Below are 15,011 nucleotides of genomic sequence, written 5' to 3'. Positions count from 1 at the left end.
GCGTGGAAATCAATGTAATCTTTCGAGCCCTATTTCACTACTTTATGGGTTGAATTTTAAAATTTTTTGAATTAAATTAAAATATTTCGTATTTTTTTTATTATTTATGAACAAATTTTTAAAACTGTAACTCTAAATATGAAGGACTTTCCATACAAACTTTCAACCCCTATTTCACCCTCTTCTTATTTTATTTTCGTAATAAAAAGTAAGGTCTTAAACCGTGCCAAGTTTCATTTGAATTCATTCAGTAGTTTCAGCATTATGCCCGAATAACAAAAAAACATAGACTGACAAAAAATCGAAAAAAAAATGTTTTTAGCTTCAGTATTGATTTTAATATAATGCTCCCCAACATATAAATAAAATGTTTAGATATAGATTTTGTCAAAAAAGGGTATTTTTTAGTAAAAGAACATATATTTTTATATTTTTATTGCTTTATTATTTGACTAGTAGATAAATTGACTAGAAACATTACAGTCGTGATTTATAATAACATTTGAATTGAATTTTTTATAACATGTAATAAATAACCAACGTCATTAAGTAAATTATAAAGGTTTAATCCCACCCCTCTCTCATTCTGAGAGGAGACTCGAGCTCAGCAGTGAGCCGATTATGGGTTAATAACGATAAAGGTTTATCATTTACAACTATGAACCTTTGTTTGTCTAAATCTACCCTCCTACAATACAATATTGGTAAATGACTAGAGAACAGACATTTTTTTGTACATACAAAATGTCTAACAGAACCAAGTTTTGACAGGCGGTTCGGAACTGTCATTGACTTCATGTCAAATCTGCCCAATACCAGAAATCCCGTATTTGGCTAGTTCTGGTACATTTATATCGTCCAAATCCGGATTGTTCGAGACATAACCGGTTTTATCCGGTTTCATCGACAAATATTCGGTTGAATCCGGTTTTATGGGCACATAATCATCGGTTCCATCGGTGAGATCGATTATTTTGTTCTGTAAAAGCAAATTTTCGAATTCGTTGGTGATATTAGCTTCATTCAACAGTTTCAAGGATTCTTCTAGAACAAGATGGCGGTTGTGTTCTGGTGTGTGTGAGTGTGTGGATGGCGTCCGGTCGTGCGGTTTGCGGTGGTGAGCGTTGGTGCCAATGTACGGCGGTGGTTGTGGGCGGTTGTAGTTGGCGGCTAAGTTGGTGGTCGATTTTGGGCTGTAGGGCCGGGCCAGGCTGTTGTTTGGGCTGAAACAATAAGTCACATATGATAATCTGTATTAAAACTTAGTTTTCAATGTCTAAACTTAGACAGAAAGCAGTTTTCCTAAAAAAAATGACCCTTGGGTCATATTTACGAGTAAATAACGACTTTCCGGTTTTACCAGCTCATGTGTTGAATAGTCCAAAACTCTAAACGGAACTTTACATTAGAACCGGTGTACAGGTCATCCTAAGGGTGCTTCTCCACCAGATATGTGTTACGCTACTTCGCTACTTTACCAATAATATTCATTGGTGCACATAGCTTAGCACTGATGGAAATGGATTCAACTAAGACATTGTTTTTTATATGGAAGGATGCGAGCTATGTGCAGAACAGAGTATCTACAGTATTCCTGCGTTTGTCGAACTACATAGCGCATCTTCCTCGTACAGCTTCATAGCTTAGTATTGGTGGAAACGGTCACATATTTTCGTAGCGTAGATTTCACATCTTCGCAGCATAGCTGTATAGCACATCTCTGGTGGAAAAGCACCCTTAACCCTACATCCATCGATTACAAGTCCGGGTTTTCTCCGGGAAGTCTCGACGGATTATTATTGGTAACATTCATGTTGGGAATCGTTAGACCCTTTCGTTCAATAATTGTGTTGTGCCCTTTAAAATTTAAATACGCTTCTGATGTCAACCAGTCACCAACAATAATATAGATAACAAAGACAAAACATTTGATTAAGCAATCTGACACTGATCAGTAGATGGTGAAACTGGCCCTTAATATTCTATTTGTTACTTTAATAATATTTATTTTCCATTGCTATATTTACCCAATTTTTAACAAACTCACCTAGGACCCAAACTCTTCTGGCTCGTATTGTCGCCTACTTGAGTCTGGTCAGTGTTGCCAGTACCGTATCTACAAAGTTCCACCTTGGCAGAATTGTGGGCTCTGAAATATGAAATAAGTACCTACTTATAGTGGCCTAAATTATTGTCTGAAGCAAGTTTGAATTAGATTGCCTTTGGTTAATACCTAACGGTTATTTATAAACATGGATTAGGATTTAAACCTCAATTTTTTTCAAAGTAAAATGAACTTTAAATAATAACGATTAGATTCACTTTACTTTGAAGAAAATTAAATCTTAATCCATATTTTTATATAAGGGGGAAATTGTTATCAAGAGAAAAAGTCAGTCTAATTAGTCGGAGGTAAGAATAATATGAAATTAATTGACTGCCTCCTGCCTGGTATGCGCGGTGGATTTACAAAACGGAGGTCCTGGGTTCGATCCCCGGCTGGGCAGATTGAGATTTTCTTAATTTGTCTAGGTCTGGCTGGTGGGAGGCTTCGGCCGTGGCTAGTTACCACCCTACCGGCAAAGACGTACCGCCAAGCGATTTAGCTTCCCGGTACGATGCCGTGTAGAAACTGAAAGGGGTCTGGATTTTCATCCTCCTCCTAACGAGTTAGTCCGCTTCCATCTTAGACTGCATCATCACTTACTAGGTGAGATTGTAGTCAAGGGCTAACTTGTAAAGAATAAAAAAAAAAGTCTGTCGTAGTACTTATGCAGTCTAAACTACGTCCGTTAATATTAATTATGTATGTACCTACCTAAAATCTACATTATTCACGTACCTACATAAGTAGGTAGGTACCTATATCGCAAAATAGATTATAATTATAATGTAACGTTATTTACCTAGTATTTACAATTTTAAGGTAGGCATACATGACAAGTTATATACGAGATGTAGATAGAAAGCAGAAAGCTACTTAATGTTAATCTAATTAGCCAGGCCCGGACTACCATCCTATGAAAAATTGCCAGGCATGTTATAAAAAATATTTTAATAATGGTTAATGCAAGCTGCCGAAACATCACAGTTAATGTTTTAAATTAACAAAAAAACATATTTGCTATCGTTTTAAAAAAAATAGCACCTGCGTTTTTTATATTCTTCGCAAATGTGATAAATTCCCTCAAGGAAACTATCGGACTGTGGATCAGGGCTGAAAGGTGATATTTAATTATTAATTATTAATTAATAATTAACTTAAAGAAATACATATATAAATTATAATAGAACAAATTCAATTTACCGGAACATAATAGAAGTTTAAATTGAAATTCACAGATTAAAATAAAAGAAGTAACAAAAAAAGTAAGGCTGTATGTACAATGGTCATTGCAAATCGGTGAATGAACGAAAACTAAATTGTAATATACGCAAATAAACAAAAGACATACTTTAAAAATTTAAAACGAATATCATTAAAACTAAAATGTAAATTACGTCACTAGCTGTCAACTTTAAAGAGAATAAAATAAACATTAATGAAAATAATATAGGCAAATAAAATATAATAGACATTTCGCCTTTGATCCAATGGTTAAGATTCGGCTAAAATTTTTTTAAGTCTTTCTTATGGGTTTAAAATATTGGGTCGAGGTATTAGATAGTCTAAGAACCGCAATAGAATGATTGGTTGATAAATTTTTAGGTTTATTATATAAAAAATAAAAAAAACGATGGTCTGTCCATAACAAAGTCTATAGAATGAGTTTACTCACATGGCAGCATAGTGAAAGCACAGCACAGCAGTGAGTGCAGCAATGGACAGCAGCAGTAACGCCATTGGAGCAGCAATTGCTGCTGTCAACTGCTGCACGTAACTGCGCGACGGCAGCGATTGCTTGTACGGCGCGGACCATGCCTCGGTCTCTAGCCCCTTTGATTTGCCCGATTTTGATGTGTTCGGTATCTCCGTTAGGTACTCTAGATGTTCTGTTGTACGATCTTTGTATATTGTGTTGTACTGAAAGGTGATTTCAATAATTAATTACCTAACTGGTAAGATTTTGTAAAACCTTTGTTTTATTTACCCTAAGCTCCTCAATCAGCATTTTAACAACGTGGTTGCTTTAAGCTGTTTTTTTTTTAAAAAGAATATGTCATATCTTTTTTATTTAATATGATTAATATTCCCATTTCCCTCTAACTAGTCGGGAAAGACTTGTGTTAAGAGTGGGTACGACAATAGACCAAATAGGCGGGGATCGAACCACCATCCCTCCGTGTTGAGTCCGACCGCTCTAACCGGTGAGCTATTGAGGCTTTGAAGCTCCCTTTAAGGCACCATAATATATAGTTACATAAATAGGTAAATGATATCCAGGCCTTAATGTTGGCCATTTAACTAGGTTAATGACAAAGATATTCTTTTTACAAAAATTTGATTTTTTTGTGATTTATCTCTTTAGTTTTTCCACAGTTCCTAACAACAGTGAATAAGTAAATTCTGAATCCTATAGGGAATCAGGCCTGACCATGCAGTGGGCAATCTTTAATAGGCTTACCATCAGGTGGGCTATCTGGTTTCGTCAACTATTACTAAGAACCTCCAGGAAATAAACTAGATTACTAGAGGATGTTGTACGTGGTTAACTTACCAGTTCGAAGCTGCACCAATCAAGAGTCAACCCTGCGTCTCGGAAAAGGCGTTCGACAGTGGTTCGCTTATATTCACGAGGACAACTCGGCAGTCGTGATAGGGGACGGACCTCCTCCCTTAACCGTTTTAGTTCAGATGAGAATGCCATTGAACTACCCAAGCGGACCACGAGACTGAAATTAGGTATTTCAATAATTAGACAAATTCATTATTATCCGCTTTTCCTATATAAGTATACTAATATTATAAAGCTGAAGAGTTTTATTGTTTGATTGAACGCACGAAATCAGGCACTACTGGTCTCATTTGAAGATTTCTTTCAGTGTTAGACATACCATTTATCGAGGAAGGCTATAGGCTATATTATATGATAACCCTAATCATACGGAAACGGGAAACGTCATGTACAAATAAAAGGGTAAATGGTTTTCCGTTTTATGATTTATCTAATATAGCTATATTATATTTCTGTAAACTTACATTCTGATGGATTTTGCGCTTAATTCTGTTTAGACGATGACGTAAATATTATCCGAATGACGACTTAAGAAAAAACGATGACGTAAATATTATCCGAGCATAGCTCGTAGGTGCTTTCAGAGTGATCGAATAAGAAGTGAGTAGATCTGTTGAACCGCGTTGCCAACACATATCTACTTTGTAAGTTCTGTCGGCCTCCGTGGTGCTGTGGTATGAGCGGAATCACAAGACGAAATCTGGTATCCCACCACCAGCTTGACCTATTAAAAAAACCTCAATTTCAAAATCGAACCCAGGACGAGCAAATTGAGGTTTTTTTAATAGGTCAAGGTGGTGGTGGGATACCAGCTGGTTGGCACTGGCTTCGGCCGTGGCTAGTTACCACCCTACCTGCAAAGAAGTACCTACCGCCCAGCGATATAGCGTACAGTAGATAATTACAAATATCTCACCCTTCTCCATCGCTAGGTTTCAAAGGTAGGCGTGCCCCTAAATCGATAGCCGAAGCTAGAAATGTAGGATACAAATCCTTGCTACTCTCAGTCCATAATTTCGTTCTCAAAATGTCCTTAAGGCGCGTCATTCTGTGAAAAATATTCGATATTTAGGTAAATAAGCAAAGGACAAGTTATTTAAGACTAAAGTGATGTGAAGTATCTACAGATTTAAACTAAACTTGTCATTCGTTTTCGTTCGATCCATGGTTTATGACTGACCTATGCTCATCTAACAAATCCTCAACATTTAGATTGTCGATCTTCAGTTCCACTTCATGTTTTGCCATGTTATCTTTGGGGGTGACGTTGAGAGTCAGTAGTACTCGACGAGTCTCATAATCTTGTCTATTCAAGCCTATTATTTCCAACTGAAAAACAAGTCAGTTTATTAATCAGTAAAGTAAACGAAATTAAGCTAAGTAATAAGTTAGAAATGGTGAAGATGGGCAGTTATACCTTTTAGTTATCACATACATCAGTTAAAGACGCTTAGAAACATAACTTTCTTTCATAAAACTTTTTGGATTTTCGATTTTCAGAAATTATAAGACTAAGTACCCTGGGTCTTGGTCTCTTGTAACGTTTAAACATTTCGTTAAATTCATCTTTCATACTAATATCAGGTATACATAATTATATGCGAGAGTCCATCTGTCTATTACCTTCTCATGGCTAAACTGCTTAATGGATTTTGATGAATATAGAGATAACCATTTTATCTCTATATTATACATATTTAAAGAGCAGAACAAAAAGTCCATGATTCCCACAGAATCTATGAAAAAATTAATTTCATGCGAGCTGAGTTGCGAATGTCCTGTAGGTACTTGGTTAATAATTCTGTAGGCGTTACAGAATTATTAACCAACTTTTGAAAGGCTTTCATTTTAATTATTAACCTAGACAAGAATAAAAAACATAAGCATTCGTACATGGATAATCTGTATATATCGTTTTATCTATCGTCAATGCATAATGCATGGCGCATACCTTTTATAAAATCAGTAAATCCTCATTAACATAAATACTTTAACGATTCGAGTTAACAAGCTAGTTACACTTAACGTAAAATGGATTTTAAACAAATTCCATGTAATTAGAGCGACACACCATTAGAGCATAACAATAACACTGTTAGTAGATAAACATTTGAGTATTTGTATTAGAATTTATAAGCATTTATCTACTTACCTAACCAGTCCTGAGTATGTGTTGATTATGGATGCGAAGTTAGAGCCACTTTCAGATGTTTGGTGTTATTAAAATATGGTATAAGTGCCTTCGTGTGGCGAAAGGCGTGTCTTCGATGACAAAGTAGGTTGATAGAGAGAATGCAATAATACAAGGAGCTGATCTGATAATAGAGTAGGACGGTTGCCATGATCATTATCATCATCAGTCTTTTTTAACGGTCCTCCACAGGATCAGTCCTCCTTCTCCAGAGAGGGGATATGGACTTAGACTTAGGGCTAAGAAATTATTAAATTATCTAAACTAGTCCAGGATCTCGTGACCCAAAACCACATAGGTCAACTAATACTGGACCAATGAGGCTTAGTGGTCATGGGAACATCGAAACTATCAATTGATTTTGAGCTCATTAATCTTGCGCTACATATTAGAGCTATATGCTCTAAAGCTTGACTTAAAAAATATATTTTTAAATATTAATTATTCTCAATTTCCGTAATCTAATTTCAAAACGGTGATCTCACTCGCTCTAAATATTTATATACGGAACGGTCCGAAAATTTTACGATAAGGCAATAAATAAGACGATCGAAACTTCAAAGAAATAAACGTTAACGTGAAAACAAATTTACAGTGATCGGCGATTTGGTACTCCTTGGTGGTGTTCCAAAAATAAATCCCGAGTGATGTCGGCCGCTGTATATGTAGCGTAGCCACGGTGGGAGCTCCGGTTTGCCGATCAGCGACGCGTGGAAGCGGTATTGCTGATCGAATTCTGTGTACACGGAAAATATTCATTTATACACTATTATTTTTTTTCAGGAGGAAAAAAAATCATGGACATCCTGAACCGGATAGTGTCGGACTCCTACTGGCTAAAAAAAGCCCCTCCTGACCCCTATGCGTTGGTGTTCCTGCCAATTCGACCTACCACCAACACCACTGTCTATGTATCACCGAGCTCTATTACACTTACACTTACACACTTACACTTATACACTTTATTATTTATTCCAGATAAAATCTTATAGCTTCCCATTTCTCCTTCGTCTCTAGCATTAAGCTGCTTAGATTTTCAACTTCTATTTCGCTCCCAACATGACGTTTTACTAATTCTCTCTGTTGTTCAAAATTTGGACAGTGGACTTTACACTTTATTTGTATACCAAAAAAACAAGGAAACAAACAATATAACAAATAAATAAGAAGTAGGATACAAAAAGATTGCATTATCGCTTCATAATGGTCACTTTCAGGCAACCAAAATATTAGAGTGAATTGCGAGTTGCATGCATGACTGACTGAGGATGAAGTAACGATGCAGTCTAAGATGGAAGAGGAAACTCTGACGGTTTCTACGCGGCATCGTACCGGAACGTACGTCTAAATACGTCTTGGTCATCTTTGGGTGATAACTAGCCACGGTCAATGCCTACCACCAGACAAGACTTAAGCCTATTTCGAAATTACAAAATCCGAAATTTTCCCGAGCTGGGCATTGAACCCAGAACCATTATATATATTGCATATATTGCATTGATATTGAGAGTCACAACACCACCACAGAGGCACAGAGTACATAATGTAGAAGGCTGTATATTATGTATGTATCTATCAACTGCGAGGTCGTTATAAAATACTACAATAGTCCAGCCAGATCGAGAACTGTTATTGTACCTAGATAGGTGTAACTAATAAATACGTATATTTTCGTAAAACGAAGTCGTTACACCATTTGTAACTTCAAAATATCTAAACGAATCAGGATGTATTTTTTTCAGAGAGATAGATATATAGAATAGCAGATTAGCACTATTCGAATACCTTTTTATTAGGACTAAATTCAACTCAGTTCAGTTAGCACTCAACCATAAAACATTGAGTTAGCATAATGAAAATTGTAAAATATCTGGCATTATTTTTTTTTTAATTTCTGTATATCGGTATGTTTGTATAAATATTTAAACCTTATTCATATACTAATGGATCGATGGCCTAGAGCCTAGACTTTAGGCATTCATTCAGGTTTCATTGAAACTGAAAGTAATTATAAAAATATTTAAGCAACACTGACGAAGTATGCGTCTTCTAGCTTTATAAAACACCTCAAAGTTTCGTAAAAAAAATCAAATGGGTTAATTAGACACACCTTGATATGTCCAGTTGAACAGATTGGGACTGATTGGTATTGCAAACATTTCCGTTTCCACCGCATTGTAAACATGCCCTAATACTGCTTCGCCGCAGAACAACATCCATGCGAGTATTATTAGCGCCATATTCTGAAAATTTAAAAATGGAATATTTCAAATGAAGATTTAAAACCATTGCCTTTTCCCTACGGGAAAGAATAAAGAAAAAAAAATGAAAATTTAAAATTATATTAAACTCGTTTATTAATACTGGAATATTTAAGGTTAACTACGCATCTCTACTAATTTAGTATCAAGGAATAATTATTAATATAAATAATACTTAACAATTTAACCACGTTATTATCAACTACTTCAGAGTTATTAGATTTTTTTTATTATTTTAATAATTAGAAAAAAAACCAGGTAACTAGGTTAGTAAGTAACTAATAATTAGGCCAACGATCAAAACAAACAGTATTATATTATAACAAATAATGAATACATAATCCAGTTTCCCATGACACGGAAGAATTTTAACAGAAGCGTAATTAAAATAATTTTACTCATTAATAATGATACCTACGAACGTTAACATAACAGCTGTTTTACACTGTGTCGTAACTCGTAAACAGTATGTTACAATTACCTACCTACCTACCTACTTACCTACCTACTACTGCCTTGCGTACTGATATTATGTTAGGATTATTTTTATAAATATTATTTAAAATAAAAAAGAATTATAGCAAACAGCATAAATAATAATGTTAGAAACAATAAGCTCACAAATCACACTTTTATATTTAAATATTCGCTTTAATGGTAAAGGATCTAGTGAATTTCTAGGTTTATTTTAAACACCTATGCAAATCTACGTAAGCGAATGATATTAAAAAAAAGAAGTCGTCATTTAACGTAGAATAAGAATTTATTCACTTACAATTTACTTCCCATTTATTTACGTTTACGATAAAAATAAGCAAATACGTCCCTGAAAATAGGGCGTGACGTAAAACAGGCGCGAGTCGCAACGTCATACGTCATTGGTTGGATGGTTGGCCTTCTCGTGGGGGTCCAACAACGATGTTTTGTATTGAAATTTGCGTTCCGTTTCCAAGACCGATAAATAGAACCATAATTTTTTAAATGTAAAGAAATTTTATTGTATCATTAAAGTGCATTTCTGAAACTAAGAATACTTTCAACATACGTTGCACTTAAAGTAACGTGGTAAAAATAGTGTGCATTCAAATTATTAAAATATTTAACCAAAGTTTCTCCATTATGAAACGTGTGTCATTAACTGCACGTATAACTTAACGTCATTTTGTTCATTCGTTCGTATTTCGCTACAAATGTCAGATGCTCGAAAGGGCGAGGGAGGCGAATTAGTGATATTGTTAACTTTTATGTGCTGATATCTTCGTACAAATAAATATTAACATTTGTTATTGTAACAATGTTATCAGCGGTGCTTAGAGATGGGGCGTATGCTTGTCAAATGCGCTCACTCCTGTGTATGTAATGCCTAGGCAGTCGTTTTAGTTTGGGTGTTAATAATTGTTTTTTGTACATTTTCGGGATGTTGAAGTTCAAAAAAATGGGTTCCGATAAAGTACCACTGCTGCTTGTGACTGCCAACGTTGGATCAATATTTGAGGACGTAAGTTATGTTTTATTTTAAAAAATGGTTTCTGCTTTTTAGTTTTGTCCGAGGCTGATCTAACCGCCTTCCCACATCATATTAATTAAATGTAGCATGTCATAGTCTTATAATGTTTTATAGCGCCACAGTTTTTTAGGGTAGGTAGGTACCTTTCACATAATAATTACTGAACAGATTCTGATGAAACTTTGCAGTAAACACCATAACTAATATCACATTATGTAATTTATTAAAGCCAAAATTTAATGTTACTATGTGATTAATCTAAAATTTGAAGTGAATGTAGATTTATATCATGGTTTAACACACCTAGGCTAGTTTTTCATATAGGAAAAATTTAACACAGGAATTGTGTTTACTGATTACTGAAAGTTTTTTAGTTTCCCAGCTCAGTCAGTATGGGATTCTATATTTTCTAAATTTGCTCAGGTCTGGTTTGGTACGCATAGGCTGTGGCTAGTTACCACCCTAATGGCAAGGCTATACCACCAAATCAGATTTAGTGTTCTGGTATTATGTCGCATAGAAGTTGTCAGAGGTGTGGGTAGAATATTCTTGTACCGGAATCGGAGGCAGAGGTCATATCCACTGGGCTATCACAGCTCATTGTGTGGTTTTGAATCAAAACCGGGGCATGCATGTCCGTCTTTTCAGTTGTCTGCATTTAAAGAAATTAAATATCACATGTCTCTAACGGTCAAGGAAATCATCATGAGGAAACCTGCATACCAGAGAATTTTCTTCATTCTCTGTGTGTGTGAAGTCTGCCAATCTGCATTGGGCCAGTTAGGTGGACTATTGGTCTTACCCCAGTCATTTTGAGAGGAGACTTGAGCTCAGCAGTAAGCCAAATATAGGGTTGATAACAAACAAGAAGATAAAACAAAACTTAAAAATCTATTCAAAACAACAAACAAAGCCATCAGAAAAGATTATAAAGACCACAGAAAACAGATATTAGAAAAAAGCCTGAAACAATTTCGAAGTACGAAGAGGGGTCTCAAGGATTTAAACACACACAAAAATTGGATAACAAAACTAGAAACGGGTCAACAAGAAATGAGAACAAGGAAAGAAATAATTGACAGTGCCACGGAATTCTATAGAAACCTTTATGGATATCATGATGACATAGCAGAGGAAAGGGTAGGTCCAATCATCAAGACCTCCGAAAACTCAGAAGGTATAGTACAAGCCATTGATGAACAAGAAGTGCTTAAATATATATGTAAACTAAAACCTGACAAATGCCCAGGACCTGATCATATAACAAATGAGGCCATAAAGATTGGAGCACCAATACTAACTAACATCTTAACAAGATTATTTAACAAAGTGATAGAACAAGGCTCCATACCTATACAGTGGGGTAGCTCAAACATTGTTCTACTATACAAAAAAGGGAACCCCCTTGACATCGGTAACTATAGACCAATTAGTTTGATACCGACCATTTACAAGCTATTTTCATCAATTATACTTAGTCGAATAACACCAACAATTGATATGAACCAACCGATTGAACAGGCAGGATTCCGTGCAGGTTTTTCCACAGTTGACCACATTCATGTTATAGAACAACTTATAGAAAAATACAAAGAATTTAATAGACCACTTTATATAGCTTTTGTGGATTATTCTAAAGCATTCGACAGTATAATACACACATCTATATGGCATACACTGGAGAACAACAAAGTGGATAACAGATATATTCAAATTATTAAAGACCTGTATTCCAAAAGTGTAAGCAGAATAAAGCTAGAAAGGAAAGGTGAAATGATCCCCATTAGACGAGGCCTAAGACAAGGTGACCCGCTTTCACCAAAACTATTTATAGCAGTGCTTGAAGGTGTCTTTCAAAACATAGAATGGGGAAGTAAGGGTATACAGATAAAAAACCGTCGCCTAACGCATCTGAGGTTTGCAGATGACATAGCCCTTTTTAGCGAAACTGCACCATCCCTAGAAAAAATGCTACAAGTCTTAGATGTGGAAAGCAAAAAAGTAGGTCTAAATATGAACCCAGACAAAACTAAAATCATGTCCAACAGCCAATTAAAGCCTATAAAAGTAAATAATAAAATGATAGAATATGTAGATAAGTATATTTATCTGGGGAAGCAAGTGTCATTTGACACAATCAACAACGAGATGGAAATAAACAGGAGAATAAACATAACCTGGAGCAGATACTGGGCACAAAAGGAGATTTTTAAAGGAAACTATATTTCAAAACACAAAAAAATAGTAATGGACACCTGTATTTTACCATGCCTAACATATGCCAGCCAAACATGGGTGTTTGATAACAAAACCAAAGGCAAAGTAAGGTCATGTCAGAGGGCAATGGAACGCAGTATGCTGAAATTGAAAAAAATCCATAAAGTCAGACATAAAATGATCAGAGAAAGAACCAGAGTCACAGACGCCTTAAAACATGCCTTGAAACAGAAATGGCAATGGGCAGGACATATATCGCGGTTGAAAGACGCCAGGTGGACACTTAGGGTCACTGAATGGCAGGGTCCACTAGGCAAAAGGAGAGTTGGCAGACCTCAGAAGCGCTGGACAGACGACATTGCTCAAGTGGCTGGTGGGGATTGGTTGAGGTCAGGAAGGGACAGACGAAAGTGGAAATTGCTGGAGGAGGCCTATACCCAATACAATGGGATTCATGCAAACGTAAAATAAAAAAAAAAAAAAAAAATAAAAAAAAAAAAAAAAAAAAAAAAAAAAAAAAAAAAAAAAAAAAAAAAAAAAAAAAATTGTATTACTAATTTGTATGAAAAATAAAGACTTTATTATTATTATTATTATTATTATTATATAACAAACAAACTTGTACTTCTTTCAAGTTAGGCTGCTTCCATCTTAGACTGCATCATCACTTAACGTCAGTAGAGATTGCTATGAAGGACTAAAAAAATCAAAACCTCTTTATAATATTTGTTTAAGCTCATGTATAACTAAATAAATGGCTGAATTTGGAATATTTTTATCAAAATATGGATATACATTACAATACATTATCAACTACATTTAGCTTTCATTAATTAATTATAAATTTAGTTTTTATGTTAACAAATCATTAGCTAATTGCTGTTTGGAACAACACCCTTAATTGAATAAATGTTAGGTAATCTAAAATCACTAACTAAACATAATAGCCTGGAATCCGTGGAACAAATTTACAAGTGATTATTATCAAGTTAATTTTCCATTAGTTCTCCTTGATGATACATTCAACTATTTTATTTACAAAAATTTTTTTGATTTTGGTAGCTAACTGGGTTGTTACTAACATGTTGTTTTTTTAACTGTTGCATACTGTTGCGTGGTACATTATCTTTTTCCGACGCTCAGAATTTTTTATTACCTGGTCACTCAGTAGTTTTGTAAATATAAAAGTTGAGCGTCTTTTACTCACGGAAACTAGTAATCACTTGTAAATTTGTTTCACAGATCCCGGGCTATAAATATGATTCAACTGAAAAATTAAATTAAATGAAATAAACTATAAATAGATTAAATTGAAAGTTAATTTTACTGAGTCACCATTATGATAATGCAAGGCACTTGCTTGTTACATTTCCATGTTCTGATAGCTGTAGGACTCGGATGAAGTGTCTTGCTTCTTCTTCTTTTTTTGTTGTTTGAAGTAAACTTTTATTCTTTAGGTTCCTAAAACTATCTCTAACTAAATAGTCGTTATCATCATCAACAACCCATATTCGGCTCACTTTACACAACCCATATTTGTAATGACATAAATGTTAAGGCAAAATGATTTTCGATGAAAAACCACAAATGACGTTAGTTTGTTAATAAACAGGAAACTTAATGATCAATTAATTTATTCCTGTTAATTATTTTTTTTTTGTTAAATTCATTACTATTGTGCAATCAGCTGCAAATTCAACCCAATTTTAAAAATATTTAAATCACATTATATTTCGTATTTTTTTATGGTTTATGAACAAATTTTTAAAACTGTAACTCTTACCCTATTTCATCCCCTTCTTATTTTATTTTCGCAATAAAAAGTATCCTATAACCGTCTCCGTGTTACAGTCTTAATCCTTGCCAAGTTTCATTTGAATTCATTCAGTAGTTTCACTGTGATTCCCGGAAAATCATGGACTGACAGACAGACAAAACATAATTTTGCCTTCAGTATTGATTATACTATAATGCCCTCTAACAAAAATTTTTAAAATATCTTCAATGTACAGAATTTGAACTGTTACAGTTTTATTATAAGTAAGATTAAAATGAATAATACTCGCAATAGTTCTGTCATGTATATGTCGTAGAAAACGTAGATTCATTAATAAAAATATGGACAGAACCACTGACCTAACCTTGGTCATCGGTTCTGC

General features: G+C 34.6%; 3 protein-coding genes across 4 annotated transcripts in view; 2 read left to right on the top strand and 1 right to left on the bottom strand.

Moving 5' to 3' along the window:
• The window catches only part of LOC128199462 (uncharacterized), a 480,879-nt gene that overhangs the window by 229,507 nt on the left and 236,361 nt on the right, over positions 1-15,011 (top strand). The gene's annotated exons all lie outside the window — the stretch shown is intronic.
• LOC112053836 (uncharacterized) lies at positions 423-10,051 on the bottom strand. Of its 2 annotated transcripts, XM_024093399.2 has the most exons (10): positions 9,904-10,051; positions 8,978-9,110; positions 7,461-7,603; positions 5,857-6,005; positions 5,593-5,724; positions 4,659-4,833; positions 3,780-4,024; positions 3,149-3,217; positions 2,048-2,149; positions 423-1,223 (listed from the first exon to the last, which is right to left on the bottom strand). In XM_024093399.2, the coding sequence occupies exons 2-10, from the start codon at positions 9,105-9,107 to the stop codon at positions 800-802; spliced, it is 1,569 nt and encodes a 522-aa protein (XP_023949167.1). In that variant the 5' UTR covers positions 9,108-9,110; positions 9,904-10,051; the 3' UTR covers positions 423-799. The 2 variants fall into 2 exon arrangements, with proteins under 2 accessions (XP_023949167.1, XP_052745047.1); XM_052889087.1 differs by lacking the exon at positions 3,149-3,217.
• LOC112053838 (uncharacterized) overlaps positions 10,282-15,011 on the top strand; it is a 39,818-nt gene continuing 35,088 nt past the window's right edge. The window contains exon 1 of the mRNA XM_052889094.1: positions 10,282-10,626. Within this exon, the coding sequence (XP_052745054.1) occupies positions 10,546-10,626 (81 nt within the window). The 5' untranslated portion in view covers positions 10,282-10,545. The remainder of the gene's footprint in view (positions 10,627-15,011) is intronic.

The sequence above is a fragment of the Bicyclus anynana genome, chromosome 24 (assembly GCF_947172395.1).
Source record: "Bicyclus anynana chromosome 24, ilBicAnyn1.1, whole genome shotgun sequence".
Taxonomy (NCBI): Eukaryota; Metazoa; Arthropoda; class Insecta; order Lepidoptera; family Nymphalidae; genus Bicyclus; species Bicyclus anynana.
Note: the sequence above shows the minus strand (reverse complement) of the source record. Positions and strands in the feature narration are given on the sequence as shown.

Excerpts from the sequence above, each read along its gene's own strand:
- LOC112053836 (XM_024093399.2), bottom strand. The coding sequence starts at position 9,107 with ATGGCGCTAATAATACTCGCATGGATGTTGTTCTGCGGCGAAGCAGTA. Across the intron at positions 4,025-4,658 it reads ATTGGTGCAGCTTCGAACTG|TACAACACAATATACAAAGA; the intron begins GTAAGTTAACCA and ends ATCACCTTTCAG. Across the intron at positions 1,224-2,047 it reads CAGAAGAGTTTGGGTCCTAG|CCCAAACAACAGCCTGGCCC; the intron begins GTGAGTTTGTTA and ends TTATTGTTTCAG.